Source organism: Zychaea mexicana (genome assembly GCF_025766255.1).
Source record: "Zychaea mexicana strain RSA 1403 chromosome Unknown BDB00scaffold_6, whole genome shotgun sequence".
Lineage (NCBI taxonomy): Eukaryota > Fungi > Mucoromycota > Mucoromycetes > Mucorales > Lichtheimiaceae > Zychaea > Zychaea mexicana.
In genome coordinates this window covers 288702-301797 of record NW_026516669.1, presented here as the reverse complement: position 1 = coordinate 301797, position 13096 = coordinate 288702, and the positions used below count along the sequence as shown (strand labels likewise).

General features: G+C 45.7%; 7 protein-coding genes across 7 annotated transcripts; 2 read left to right on the top strand and 5 right to left on the bottom strand.

Annotated features, from left to right (window-relative positions):
* Nucleotides 1–174: 174 nt before the first annotated feature.
* BDB00DRAFT_867763 (uncharacterized protein) lies at nt 175–1194 on the bottom strand (the record flags this gene model as incomplete). Its single annotated transcript, XM_053126382.1, has 2 exons — nt 175–458; nt 591–1194. The coding sequence occupies 2 exons, from the start codon at nt 1192–1194 to the stop codon at nt 175–177; spliced, it is 888 nt and encodes a 295-aa protein (XP_052984375.1).
* Nucleotides 1195–3908: 2714 nt separating this feature from the next.
* On the top strand, nt 3909–4383 carry BDB00DRAFT_801164 (uncharacterized protein). Its single transcript, XM_053121839.1, has one exon. The coding sequence runs from the start codon at nt 4030–4032 to the stop codon at nt 4363–4365; it is 336 nt and encodes a 111-aa protein (XP_052984374.1). The 5' UTR covers nt 3909–4029; the 3' UTR covers nt 4366–4383.
* An 852-nt stretch (nt 4384–5235) lies between these two features.
* Nucleotides 5236–5424, top strand: BDB00DRAFT_735745 (uncharacterized protein; the record flags this gene model as incomplete). Its single annotated transcript, XM_053118385.1, has 1 exon — nt 5236–5424. A coding segment is annotated over one exon (189 nt), but the record flags the coding sequence as incomplete, so codon positions are not given.
* A 1954-nt stretch (nt 5425–7378) lies between these two features.
* Nucleotides 7379–7763, bottom strand: BDB00DRAFT_801163 (uncharacterized protein). The gene has a single exon (XM_053121838.1). It carries the CDS (start codon nt 7726–7728, stop codon nt 7423–7425), a length of 306 nt encoding a protein of 101 aa, XP_052984372.1. The 5' UTR covers nt 7729–7763; the 3' UTR covers nt 7379–7422.
* A 206-nt stretch (nt 7764–7969) lies between these two features.
* Nucleotides 7970–9802, bottom strand: BDB00DRAFT_499052 (uncharacterized protein). The gene has a single exon (XM_053117607.1). It carries the CDS (start codon nt 9705–9707, stop codon nt 8160–8162), a length of 1548 nt encoding a protein of 515 aa, XP_052984371.1. The 5' UTR covers nt 9708–9802; the 3' UTR covers nt 7970–8159.
* A 712-nt stretch (nt 9803–10514) lies between these two features.
* BDB00DRAFT_801152 (uncharacterized protein) lies at nt 10515–11404 on the bottom strand. The gene is made up of 3 exons (XM_053121837.1): nt 11282–11404; nt 10957–11173; nt 10515–10858 (listed from the first exon to the last, which is right to left on the bottom strand). The coding sequence occupies exons 2-3, from the start codon at nt 11032–11034 to the stop codon at nt 10700–10702; spliced, it is 237 nt and encodes a 78-aa protein (XP_052984370.1). The 5' UTR covers nt 11035–11173; nt 11282–11404; the 3' UTR covers nt 10515–10699.
* Nucleotides 11405–12204: 800 nt separating this feature from the next.
* BDB00DRAFT_881356 (cytochrome b5-like heme/steroid binding domain-containing protein) lies at nt 12205–12848 on the bottom strand (the record flags this gene model as incomplete). The annotated part of the gene is made up of 3 exons (XM_053128072.1): nt 12205–12281; nt 12371–12709; nt 12827–12848. The coding sequence occupies 3 exons, from the start codon at nt 12846–12848 to the stop codon at nt 12205–12207; spliced, it is 438 nt and encodes a 145-aa protein (XP_052984369.1).
* Between the last annotated feature and the right edge of the window lie 248 nt (nt 12849–13096).

Here is a 13096-nt window from a genome sequence, read left to right as displayed (position 1 = left end):
CACGAACTATTAAGAATAATCCCGTCATTCCCCAGTAGATCCCATGCAGCAATGAATCGTTCGGACCTCCGAACATCTTACGTAATGTTATTGCAGAAACCTGTCAACTTATTTTGGGAATTGTATCATACTCTAGGTAACAGGTAAGGTTGATCTCTCGTCTCACCCTCCAAATCATTTAGCCTCGTTGTGGAATTGGGAGGAGAGGATAAACCGGCTTGAGAAAACATTGTTGCCGTTCACAACAGGATTTTTGTTTTGCGGATTGTGGCTAGATACCACTGTTCCCGTTGGAAACGACTTCTGGAGATCCTTGAGGATGGTTTCGATCGGCATCTTGACTTCTTTTCGAAGCAATGTAACCTCATCGTCTTCGTCCATCGGCTCCACACCATCTCGAGAGCAAGCCATAAATCGTTTCTTCCGACCATTGAGCAGTGCGAGCTGCTTGCTAGTTTCTTTGGTGATCCGCAGATTTGCCTTTCTTAACTATCTCGCTGATCGTCTAGGCTGCACTGCCGTTGTTAGTATTCATGGGACTTTTCTTCGAATGGTTCATGAACCAAAAGTCGAACCTTCTCAGTTACAACTGATGGTTCGTCGAGAGCTTCTTGTTCCTTTTAGAAGCTGTTCAGATTCTTTCGACTTGACGAGTTGACTTGCTGCGTTTGGAGCTGCCTCGATCTTCCTTCTTGGCAGCTGTAGTGAAATCGCTGGAATGGACAGTCTTCGGTGATTAGCTGTTCCGAGGTTGATCACATGTAACTGAAATGTGTCCTTTGCGACCACAGTTGAAACACTCAGCGTCTGGACGATCTTTGATAACGCGTGATCTTGTGAGTGGCAATATTGGCAATAATCTCCGATGGATTGCAAGGTGGCATAGAAGACACGGTTGCGGCTGTGCAGAGCACCAAGGCCGATACAATGAGTGAGCATTTCATGTAACTCGTCATTGTTTCGAATCATGAGGACGGCGAAAACCCTTGCCTTGGAACCAGCCACCCTCCACAGATCCGTACAGGCCTTGGGCTTAAGGTCACCTGTTTCCAAACCGGTTGGTAATTGCGAAAGCTCCAAGTTCGTAAGTTGTTGTGCAGGGGGTGATGATCGCATAGCATGGTAGTGATGGCCAGCGACGTCAATGCCCTTTTCAATAGCAATTTGGCATGTCTGTTCGTCTGTGAACGTCATTTCGTAAAGTACCTGCTTCTTGTCACGGTGGGCAATAGGCCGACTTCAACATCCCAGTTCGGGAAGAGTTCTCTGGCAGCGCGAAAGAACTCGACTTCCTTGACCGTAGTGTCAAAGAAACGCTGAACTCTTCGGTTCCGCGACGAAGTAGGTGAGATTCATTGTTTACATCATCAGCTGTTAGCTGTCCAAAAGTATCCCCGACGGTTGATGAAGCATGCTCGGTCAAGGACCTTATCATCCGACCACGATGAACTGTGGAATGATTTTGATGTAAGGCGTCAGCATAAGTTGATCTAAGTGCTACTAGAAGTAGCCCCCTTCAGGTTCGGTGGAGAAGCGGAAAGAGCCATGGCGAAACCAAGAATCAGTCACTGAGGTTTATATGTCGCCATTTTAGCGAGCAATTGAACCTGCCATCCCAAATATTTCCATAGACAGCGCCCTCTGCAAGGATATCCACACACACAAGCAGAGAAAGGAAGAGAGAGGGAGAGGTTTAATAACATAATCGAAATTCTATGACATTTTGCGCGTGTATGCAGTCGCCGTTGTTGATGGGCATTCGCCTAATATAAGGTGATGGAATAAGTTAATAGGATTATCCGTGCAAACTACATACCAGGCAATAACTGACACAAAGGTGTCCCCCAACGGATGGTCCACGTCGTCACAAATGCCTCACCTTTGACAGACCAGGCGGGATTCACAGGTGGATGCAACATAACGCTCAACAATGATAGCTCTAATGACGCCAAATAAACTATTCAATGTTGCTTTTAGTAATGATTCGAGATCGCATGCGACCAAGAAGACGTATAAGAAGCTAAGCAGAAGATTTATCAAAGGCCATAGAAATTATATGCTCAAAAGTCATTTTATTAGGTTCATTATCTTTACTATGATATTTGTAGTGCTCTTAGCCACTGCTTGATAGCAATGTTTCCAGAAGCTACCACGAGGAGGTGGCACTACTTTAGCTTCCAAAAATATTGTTCATTCGAGAATGAATCCAAAGCCAAAGCAAAAGCTAAAGCAGGAACGATACAGAGTTTATAACCAACAGTCAACCTGCACTTCACTTGCAAGTTTTGCTTCTCTTCATCTCCTATTCTTGTTCTTTCCCTTTGGTTGAGTTGTATTCGTTGTACCGTTCGTAGTCGTAGTCGCAGTCGTAGTCGCAGTCGCAGTCGTGTTCGTATTCGTATTCGTGTTCGTATACGTGGTCGTGGTCGTGGTCGTGGCCGTAGTCGTGGGGTATGCGTAGTCGTGTTCGTAGTCGTTATAGTGGTAAAAAGGCGTGCATTCACAGGTCCATGATTGAGAACTTCATCTTCGCTGACGCGTCGGCTCCAGGTTGAAAAGGAGCCGGTAGAAGCTAAACTCCATTCTCAATGCAAGTAAGCGGGACGGTTTCACTCGGCTTTTTGTTGGTGTAGACCTCACAAGCCTCTTGCACACACATAGTTGAATAGGCCCTGTGCAGCGCTACTTCCAGGTTCAACCTCCTCATGAATGCACGCATTCTACAGGTCGCTAGAACTGGTAGTCGGGAATGGGACTAGACGCTTGGAAACGTCGCCATCAACCGTGTGCTGTCGTTGACCGGTTCCAACAGTTGTACTAAAGAAATAAAAAGAGAAAAGAGTAATCAGTCAGTAACTAATGATTGAGACAACAATAAGAAAATGGTCGATGAGGTGACATGACGTGTGCAAAGGAATTGTGGGGGTTTTTAAAAAGCGTGGAGAAGAGGAAAGAGAAGGCCGAAAACTGAGTTGGCAGGGAAATGGTGAATTCATGTCCAAAAAAAACAATTCAGAGGCCTGTGATTGGCTGCGATGCTACGGCAGAATGTTGTGCCGAATACCACCTTGCGTCCACCTTGCGTCCACCTTGCGTCCACCTTCCGTCCACCTTGCGTCCACCTTGCGTCCACCTTGCGTCCACCTTGCGTCCACCTTTGATTTTAAATACCGACTTGTCCACCTTGCGTCCACCTTCCGTCCACCTTCCGTCCACCTTCCGTCCACCTTGCGTCCACCTTGCGTCCACCTTGCGTCCACCTTATAATACTTGTGTCTACTACTCAACCCTAAAGGGCCAATAACAGTAGCCCCCAAAACATTGTCGAAAGCTCAAAAAACATTAACAACACAGCTGTCGACGATATAACAGCCAACAAGTCGAACCTGACGTATGCTCAAGCAATGCTTCAAAAATCAGTCTCGAATTCCCCGTGGACGTAATGGTCACGACTTTGACAAAAGATGCTTCATCAGCCGTTAAGAACACGCTAGGACAATTGACGGCCGATAACGGAAATATCGACTCTCATATTCTTCGACGCGGATCTGAAGAGTCCAGCGTTTTCTTTGTTACTACCGAGCATCCGGTCAAAAATTCTGAGTTCTTTCGCGCAACCAGAGATCTCTTTCCAGACTAAGATGTTGGCGTAGGGCTTCTGCCCCACCATGATAAAAAGCAATCTCTTTATAGAATGACATTCATCGACGAAAAAGACATTGATGCTGCAGGGCATCACTATCGGGCTGTTCGTTCTCTACCTACTGAACAACAACTCACAAAGTTGGAACTGTCACACCTACCAACCGGTTTGAAATCTGGTGACCTTGAGCTCAAATGGAGAGCGTCGCCGTCTAAATTTGGACGCGTATTGCGCTTGAGCCTGCACCGGTGGTCCGTGGAAGGCGACTGGTTCCAAGGCTGTGCTCAAGATGCCCAACAAAGATATCCACCTAGAACGATACGCGTTGTATCGATTTCGGCGTCCTCCATAATCGTAATCGCGTTTTGTATGCTACCTGACAATCGATGAGTGATTATTGCAGATATTGCCACGCTCAAGATCGCATCCGATCGCCTGATCCCGAATGCTTCAACAGTGGGTCGAAAGGCCATATCCCCATTGCATGTCCACAACCACTAAACAGCTATCCCCGCAAAGCACCCAAGACGAACCATCCAACTGCATCATCATCTTCGCGCGAGAAGAAAGTCCAGGGTGGCTCGAACCATTCCGATCATAAGGCAACAACACGAGCTCAAACCAAAAACAAGTTACTTGAAACTCGAAAGGATCTCCGGCTTATGGTGAAGGTTCCTAAACACAGAAAACCGTGGAGATCGTCGAACATGGAAAGGAACTAAAGACACCACCCCAACGGTCTCGTCGATTAGCCGAACAGAACAAATACCTTGGAATGGTCAGAGGATAAACAGTTTGAAGACCCCAGAGACCCGTGTATGTGTATGGAGTCGGTGCTGCGGCATTATCAACTTCTCAGCAGCGCTTAATGTCGAACCCCTTTTGATCACCAGAGATGGTCGATGAAATATGATACACATTCAAAATTGTAACAACGAATCCGTGCCTTTCAACATCTCTATTATCTACGCATTATCCGGCACGACTGGACATAAGCGTTTCGAATACTGCAAATCTGTATGTTCAACATCCTGCGAGCCAGCACAGCTCAACAACACAATAATTCTTGGGAACTTCATTTACTCCTACGCCAGCAAAGAGTTCATCGTCAAATTGATCTGTGATGTTTTGGATCACTTCAACATGGATACACAACGATCTATCGCTACCCTCCTTCAATTACACATCATGGCGCTCCGCTACCAAGATCAATGACTGCAGAGCTGAATTTGTTTTTTGAAAAGGACATTTATTTTGGTGGATGCTCTTTTTATCCCTGAACGACTCACTTGGATGTTTATGCCGTTGGAAAAGGAACGAAAATCACTCCTTCCCTTCGATTAGTATCAACAGTCAGTCGTTGTATGGATTTCGATGACATCGGCATACGCACTTTCGCTTTAAGTTCACTGACCAGAGCAAGTTTGTTACCAAGCATTTTGATCCGACATCAAGAACGCATATTATATCTGAGGTTGTCAAATGGTTTAATTCACAATAATTTCGGGCTGAACACCATTAACACCAAAGATCTTCGTCAGGCCATTATCGAGCAGTTTACAGTGAAGAACCGCCGTACTTTGAATTATCAACAATGGCGAACCTTTTGGAACTTTGATCTGTCAAAGACAGTCAGGAACGTATGGTTTCGCACGTTGCACGGAAAACGATCTTGCCGCTTCACACTGGCTACTCTACTAGCTTACGAAGTAAACAACAGTACCTTCCCAATATGCAATGACGACAATGAGACGATGCCCCACCACTTCCTGTATCGGTGCCCCCGCCAGGAACTGGACAATCTGGGATCCAGTTCTCTCAGATAGACCGCTTGCAAACGAGCGGGCAAATGGTTACGACCATCAGGAGTATATCCCAGTTATGGAAATTACTGAATGAAAAGGTGTTAATCGATAATTTACTTTTTGAGGTTTGCAATGATAAAACGGCTGAATGAATTTCACGTTGAAGGCATCAACTGTACGGGTGCTGATCGCAAAGGCTATATAACTTTAGATAGAAGTAGATGAGACTATATAGGTTGCATAGGCAGCTAAGCAAATTCCTATTACGATGTGCAGAAGCATAGGCTACACGGGCATGTACAGCCTACTTCTTTATTGACCTTTTATAGGGTTGTGAAGTTAGCCATACCTGTGATAATCGGCAAGGAAATGTTTTTGGTAATAAAACTACAGTACCTGCTTTGCGCCGTCTCGGTAATAGTGTAGTCGGTATATTATGCTTTTTTAGTAAACCTGTACAGCACGGGCTGTTTGCATGAAGTGGGGGAATGGAGGGGTGTTGACGTTGATGACACAGCGACAGTAGGTAATACCCGTTCTCTCTGTATCGATCGAACCTTTCTTTAGTCCTTCGTTTTGTTGCTGATAATGTGTTGTATTAATTTCGTTCTTGCTGTTGTTCGGTGCTTGTTGTCGCATTAGATGCTGAGTCCCAAAAGATATGTATGTACGCGTCTGCATTTGCGAGCGCACACAACAATGCGTAAACGGACGTATTCCCCAACTGGGTATGATGTGATGCGATGCTGCGGATGGAGCAGGAGAAGATGAAGAAGAAAAGGTTGTGCTACCAAGCCTACGTATCAATCAAGCGTCTTTTGTTGTACTTTGTCGAAATGAGTAATGATTTACTGGTTTGGGACCAGTGTATGACAGAGTACCGTCTAATCGGGTTTCTTCTGGTAATGTCGTCATGATTGAATATATTGACTGTTGTTCTTCACCAATAAAACAAGAATGATTCGAAGTTCATGTACGTATACATGTCGTTGTTGTTGTTGTTGTGCCTACTTGTAATCAGGTGAGGTACCGCCGCCGCTGCTGCTGCTGCTGCTGCTGCTGCTCTCTTCGCCTCATCGTCAGCGTCGTCGTCATGTTCTTGCTGACCGTTGTTGTTGTTGTTGTTGTTCTTATTCTTGCGGGCAAAGAAAAAACAGGAAACTGCAGGATCATGGGCGTACTGCTGCTGCGTGTTTGTACAGCCACGTTGCATTCCAACAAAAAGCTTGCTTTAGCCTCCTTCTTTGACTGTCGTTCTGCTAACAAATCTTGGTTGCTCATCATTATCTAAACTGTCGGAACTTTATGGTCTTGTTGGCTTAATTCTTGGTACATAGACTTTCTATAATAACCGCCTTGGTTTCTTTTTTTTCCCATGATGGTATGGTACCGGTAATGTTAGGCGAGGACAGGGAGTTTGAATAATGACAAATGGTGGGCCAGGAGAAGGAAGTTTTTTCTTTTGTGGCACTTGCCATGTCTGTGATTATTGGGATCGGAATGAGCGACTGTGCTAATCTGTTTCCAGTAAATAATATGCAAGCATGAGTGTTACACATACAACAAAGCAGCCGATCCCCGTGTTTTCCTTGCACTCTCTCCTGTGTTGCGCGCACCCCTTAGTGTTTATATACATTTATATATATGCTGCTTAAAAAGTGAATTACAGTTAACACTCGTCAGCACGCACATTAGCATCATGCCACGCACAGCATATGATATCTATCGGACCATATAACTGTGGATATGCACCTTTTGCTCCTTAAAAAGCACATAGTACTTCAAAAAGAGCCCAATTCTACTACTACTGCTACTACTACATTGAGTAGATAGCTACTACTAGATGGCAGATCAAAGCTGTAACAGGAGATATTCTTTCAATTGCAGCAGCTACAACGTCAAATTGGGGGATCCAATTTGGCAGACGGCATTTCTTTTCGTGATCGAAGGGCGGACATGCTTTTTTGTTTATTTCTAAAGATTACAGAAGGAATAAGGGGTTTTTCTTTTTTTGCGTGTTACGTGTGTTTCTGGGATGCTAGATATTGTATTGTAAATAAAATGGAAGATGCTAAAAGAAAAATATATGCACTTGAAAATAAAACAGAAAAAGAATGCTATATAAGTACTAGAAGAAAGAAATGTTGATGTTGATGATGCTGCTGCTATATATGAGAATGATGCTGTGTATGTAAAACTGAAGAGCGGATTTGGTGGAAGAAGTATGGTATAACAGAGAGGAATGTATGTAAGAGATGTGTGTGTGTGTGTGAGATGCATATAGTAGGGTTTGTTGTTGTTGTTGTTGTTGTTGTTATTACTACGAATCATATGGACCAACTTTATTGCGTTTCCGATTCTCGCGGCACACGGTGCTGCAGCACCACTGCTGATCCTGGTACGAGGTGATTGCAGGCATGCGACATAATTAGTGGTATGCAAGCGAGCAACCCCCTTCACACGGCACCAATTTATTATCGACGCTGGATTCGGGTCCTTGACAGACGACGCAGGATTGTTGCACTACCGGCCGTCTTCGATCTTCGAGACGCTCATGGATGAAGGCTGACAGGTCCAAGCGAGGCAATCGGCTGGCAATACCATACCCCTTGTAGTCACATCCATGTTTACTAAACATACGTTGATCAGTATACATATTCGTTTATGTTTATTGAGAGAGAGAGAATTAATAAAACAAAGAATAATGATGCTTACTTGCAAAGAGTGCGTTTGCCCCATGGTCCCGGTCGCCAATTGACGCCTTCGGTCGTACCACAATAACGACACCAGTCGATGCCAGCATGTGTCAGGCGTTCAAAGATGGTTCGATGCACTCCATCGTCGTTGTCGTCTTGCTGTTGTTGTTGGACATCATATGCAGCACAGGCGATCGTCTTGGGCCGTACGCCACGACCTCTGGCGGGATGGCGCTTGGCGCGTCGCTTGGCAACTGGCTTTGACTTGTTCTTTCGTTGCTGTTGCTGTTGTTGTTGTTGTTGTTGTTGCCGTCGTTGCTGCTTTGGCTCGGACAGTCGAAGGCGGTGCAAACGTTGTAACACAGGGACGTCGTTTTCTTCCTCCTCTTGTTCGCTTTCACAACTCGTGATGCTATCGATTGATTGGGATCGCTTCCTTTTTAGGGAACGCGTAGCAGCAGAAGTAAATGTGGCAGGAGGTGGTAAGAGAAGCGGGGCAACAGGAGCGCAGTAGGATAATCCCAACAGTTCATCATCATCTTCGTCGTCGTCTTCGTCTTCGTCATCGCTGCTAAAGAACTCGAATGGTATCTGCGGCTCGTTATCAAAGGCTTCGTTGGTATTCCTGCTGTTCTTGTTGTCTTGGTCGTCCTCGTCGTCCTCGTCGTCGTCGTCTTCTTCGTCGAATAAACTGGCTTCATTCTCGGAAGCTGTAGGTGACGGAGTTGGCAAACCAGCCAAGACAGATGATGTTGTATGACCATCGTCCTCTTTAGTAAACTCGTACCAATCAAGATTGGGCGAAGCAGAGTGGTGGTGCTTTACTTGTGTCGCATAGCCACTCTCGTGTTCTACAAGGACTTGGTCTACTACTTGTTGGCCATTGTGGTTGCTGTCGTCGTCGTTGTCGTCGTCGTTGTCGTCGTCGTCGTTCAGATTCACTTTGACTTGTTCGTCTTGGTCTGATAACGTCTTTTGCTGCTGCTGCTGGTGGTGCTGCAGATCGTCTATCCCGTCAAAAAGCGGCTCGTGGTTGCACAGAAAGTCCGACGGGGACGTTACGGGGGACAAGCAAGGGGTAGGGGCCCAGTTCCCAACGGAGGGAGCGGTAGTGGTGGTGGTGCTGCTGTTGCTGCTGCTGCTGGAGTCGGTTGAGCTGTTGACGGTGATGACAGACTCGTTGTCTGCCGGGCCAAGGAAAACATCGTCTTTGACGAGCGGCGGGAAGAGCAATTGCTGATAGTAAAGCAAAAGTTGCCAGGTGGCCATTGTCGGACTTGAGGCTACTATGCCCAAATGAGGGCTTTGTGTTGTTGTTGTTGTTGTTGTTGTTATTGGTAACAAGGCACTGGTGGACTCGTGACGCGCATCTGCTGATGCTGCTTTAGGCTTAGGCAGACAGGGTTCAGAGCTGGTGTCGGCAGTGGTGGCTATGCCGAGTGCTGAGAGGGCGAGTGCTGGATCTGTGTGGAGCAGCAGTGGGGTAGCAGCATCCAGAAGCGTGGTGTCGGCAGTCGGCGTTACGGCTGTTGATCTCACAGTAGTGGTGCTGGTGGTACTCATGGTTCGTCGGTCGTCAGGAGAGAGGGGGAGAGAGAAAGAGAAGGGTGGGGACTGGTGTAGAAGAGCTGGTTGCTTGTGGTGGTGGTGGTGGTGGTGGTGTGCAAAAGAAAAAGAGAGAAAGAGAGAAAGAGAGAGAGAGAGAGGAAGGAAGTAAAAACAAAAGGCAAAGTAGAAAAAAAATAAAGAGACGCTACGTGTTTAAAGGAGGCAAATGGGGGTTTGGCACCTCGAAAAGGAGGCTCTTATCGTATACAAGTGTGCTGCAACTACACGCACACTGCACACACCCCCAAGCCAAGTCAACCCAAGCCAACTCCAAAAGCGTCACCACTGCCGGTCAATCCGTGCTCAGTGGGAAGAAACACTTAGTACTACTACTACTACTTGGCACCTGCTTGGCTCCGCTTATCGGTCCGATGTTTCCGTTAATTAACAAGTGGCCCCCATGCATTCTCTGCTAATCATAGTATCAAAAAAGGCCCCATATCTTTTTTATTTTATTTTTCTGCTTTATGATGCTAGCACTTTGGCAATGGCTCGCGCTCGTCTGATCGCCGGTGTGTCACCCTCCTGCTCTTCTTCTGCTGCTGCTGCTGCTGCTGCGTCCGATGGTGCCGCCGGCAGTGCATTCAATGCCGCCTCTGCATCAAAGATCTCCTGGTCGACCTCTGTGGCCGGTGGAGGTATCTTTTCTTGTGCTTCGCGTAGCGTTGTCTATAAAAAAGGAATCATTGGCCATGAACGCCACAAACACAACCACCCCTCCCCCTCTCTCTCTCTCTCTCTCTCTCTTCTTTCCCCCCCCCCCTCCCCCAAACCAAAACACCACCCCCCCCCCGAATCCTTTCATTTTGATTTACCGTGCGCGCCTGTCCTTTCATATTCTTCAAGTATTCCAGCATGATGTCAAAAACGCTGTCGCTCATCTACAAGCAGACGATTGTTATTAATAATAGCCCTCATTTGTCCTACCACCCTCATCCCACCTGGTGCTAAGCAAGCGTGGAGTACATGCGGCCCCGCTTGCTATGAGTAGCAACAACAAAGAAAAAGCTTACCACATTCTCGTCATACATGTGGTGCAAACACCAGACTTGACTGATCTTTTTAAACTTCCATGCGTCCTTGTCCGAGTGGAAGGTGCGCAGGTACTGGATCCCGTCTTATAGGTTGGCATGGGGGGGGGAGGGGATACAAATATCAATCAATCAATCAATCACCACACGTATTGATCACTGCAAAAAAGGACCGTTCGTCCGTAAAGTTGTAGACAAACCTGGTACAAAGACAGCTTGCTTCTTCTTGCTAGGCTTCTCCTCGTCGTCATCGTGCGTTGCTGCTTCCGCTTTCCGCTTTTTCTCTTTCTTTGGCTTTTTCCTTTTGGATTCTTCCTCCTGCTTTACCGTCTCTTCTTCCGTGCTAGTACTGCCAGCTACCGCCTCTTTATCCTTTTTCTCTTTCTTTTCCTGCGTGCATTCAATGTCAATCAATACAAATCCTTTGATTTGACAGATCCCTCCCATGCAAAAAAAAAAAAAAAAAAAAGCCATGCAAGGAATGCAAAGACCAATTACCTTTTTTTCTTTCTTTTCTTTCTTATCCTTTTTGGACGCTTTGTTGACAGCTTCGGCAGCCATGATATATAATATGCTAGAGTCCAAGTGGAGGGTTTGAAGTAAAAATCAAAAGTGGAGTGTTGCAAAATTTTCGAAATTGCCCAAACTACCAAAATTAGAATTTAATATTTGAGGTACCGGTCCCCTCTCTTTTTTACATAATTTTCATGCAGCCACTGTGCTATTTTCTTTTTGTAGTAATGACCGTTAATCCGTATACTGCTTGAGCTACCCAATTGAAGCACGATAGTCTAATTTCATGACTCCTAGTAGCAGCAACAGCTGCTTTGCCTGTCTGTGCAGAGTAAATGCTTATCTTTTTTATTTGATCAAATAGATATTATACTGGTACTACAAAGTGATCGAGAGGAGGGGAACTAAAAGAGTACAGCATCTACTTTTTTTTCTCCTCCGGCTTCTTCCAGTATGTATATCGGATTTCTTGAGATGGATCCTTCTGCGACCACAGTTCCGCTGTTCCCCAGGCTACAGAAGACATGTCGAACTGTCTAAAAGAACAATGGTTCTCAGTAACACTATCACCACTACTAATACTACTTGGTTCCCTTTCACACAACAACAACAACAAGACACAAAGTATGACCTAGGGTACCAGAAGGATGGCTCTTTTTGTTTCGCGTCGCTGTAGACGGATCCAGGTTGTGGGGGTGGAGAACGTGGGTTCCAAAAACCTGATGAGGGCATGGTGATGTTTGAGATGTAAAAACAAAAGAGAAGAGCGTGTGTGTATTTTATATATGAAAAAGTTGGTATGCGTTGTTGGCTTTTAAAAGTAGAATCTAGTAAATGTGTGTGTGTGTGTGTGTGGATGATGGAAGGGTGCGGACAAATATGGAAGATGGAAAAACACTTGGCTGCTTTTAGGAGGACTGTACGAGGAAGCCCACAAAACATGCATCCAGCATAAACTCGGCATTGACCCACGAATGCGTCAGCACTGTGCAACCATTTCATTTCATTTCATTAGCTTTACTTTACACACTCCTATGCCCCGCCCCCGCAATAGAAAGGAGAAAGAGAGCTTACTAAACAGTTTGGTGCCATCACGACCAGCCACACGCATCAAATCCTTGACACCGCCGGGATGGAACTTCATGTACGGCGTCATATTGTAAACTTTGCCTTGGATAGCCGTCCAAGCGTCCTCCATCGTATTGTGCTGTTTCAGATCCTCCAGTGTGTATTTGCCCAGCTGACTGACTCCTCGAAGATCTTTGCCCGAGCTTTTCAATCGTGCCCAGTCCAGCGGCGAGTGTCCTGGTTCGAGCATTACTTTCTGTCGTCCTCGAGGTTGCTTTGTCGCTGCGGCTGCAAGTCGTTGTGGCCCATTACGTGCTGGAAATTCGGGCACATTGAGTGAACGATCTGTACAATGTGCAAAAAAAAAAAAAAAAAAAAAAAAAACCAACAACACAGTCGTTGTTTAATGATTGTTTTTGTTCTTTCCCCTCAACCCCTCGAGATGAGTTCAAGAGAACATACTTGAAGGATCGAGTAATGCCATTCGAGGGACGCCTAGTTGTTTCTCTTGTGATGATGCTGATGATGAGTCTGATGGCATAATTTCTTTACACTTTTTATATGCTTTATATGTGATGTTTTTTTTGTTGAGTATGAAAAGAAACGAAAAGAGTGTGTTGTGTTGCGTGAGGATGCTTGTATCGAAACTTTTTTTTTCTTGTGTTGGAACGAAAAGAAAAAAAAAAGAGTTCTAACTAAAGAATGCGAGAGAGAGAGAGGTGGGGTGGGGGT

Coding starts and splice junctions, on each gene's coding strand:
- BDB00DRAFT_801164 (XM_053121839.1), top strand. CDS start 4,030: ATGAGTGATTATTGCAGATATTGCCACGCTCAAGATCGCATCCGATCG.
- BDB00DRAFT_801163 (XM_053121838.1), bottom strand. CDS start 7,728: ATGCATCTCACACACACACACACATCTCTTACATACATTCCTCTCTGT.
- BDB00DRAFT_499052 (XM_053117607.1), bottom strand. CDS start 9,707: ATGAGTACCACCAGCACCACTACTGTGAGATCAACAGCCGTAACGCCG.
- BDB00DRAFT_801152 (XM_053121837.1), bottom strand. CDS start 11,034: ATGACGACGAGGAGAAGCCTAGCAAGAAGAAGCAAGCTGTCTTTGTAC. Junction 10,859..10,956: donor TACAACTTTACGGACGAACG/GTCCTTTTTTGC, acceptor GACGGGATCCAG/TACCTGCGCACCTTCCACTC.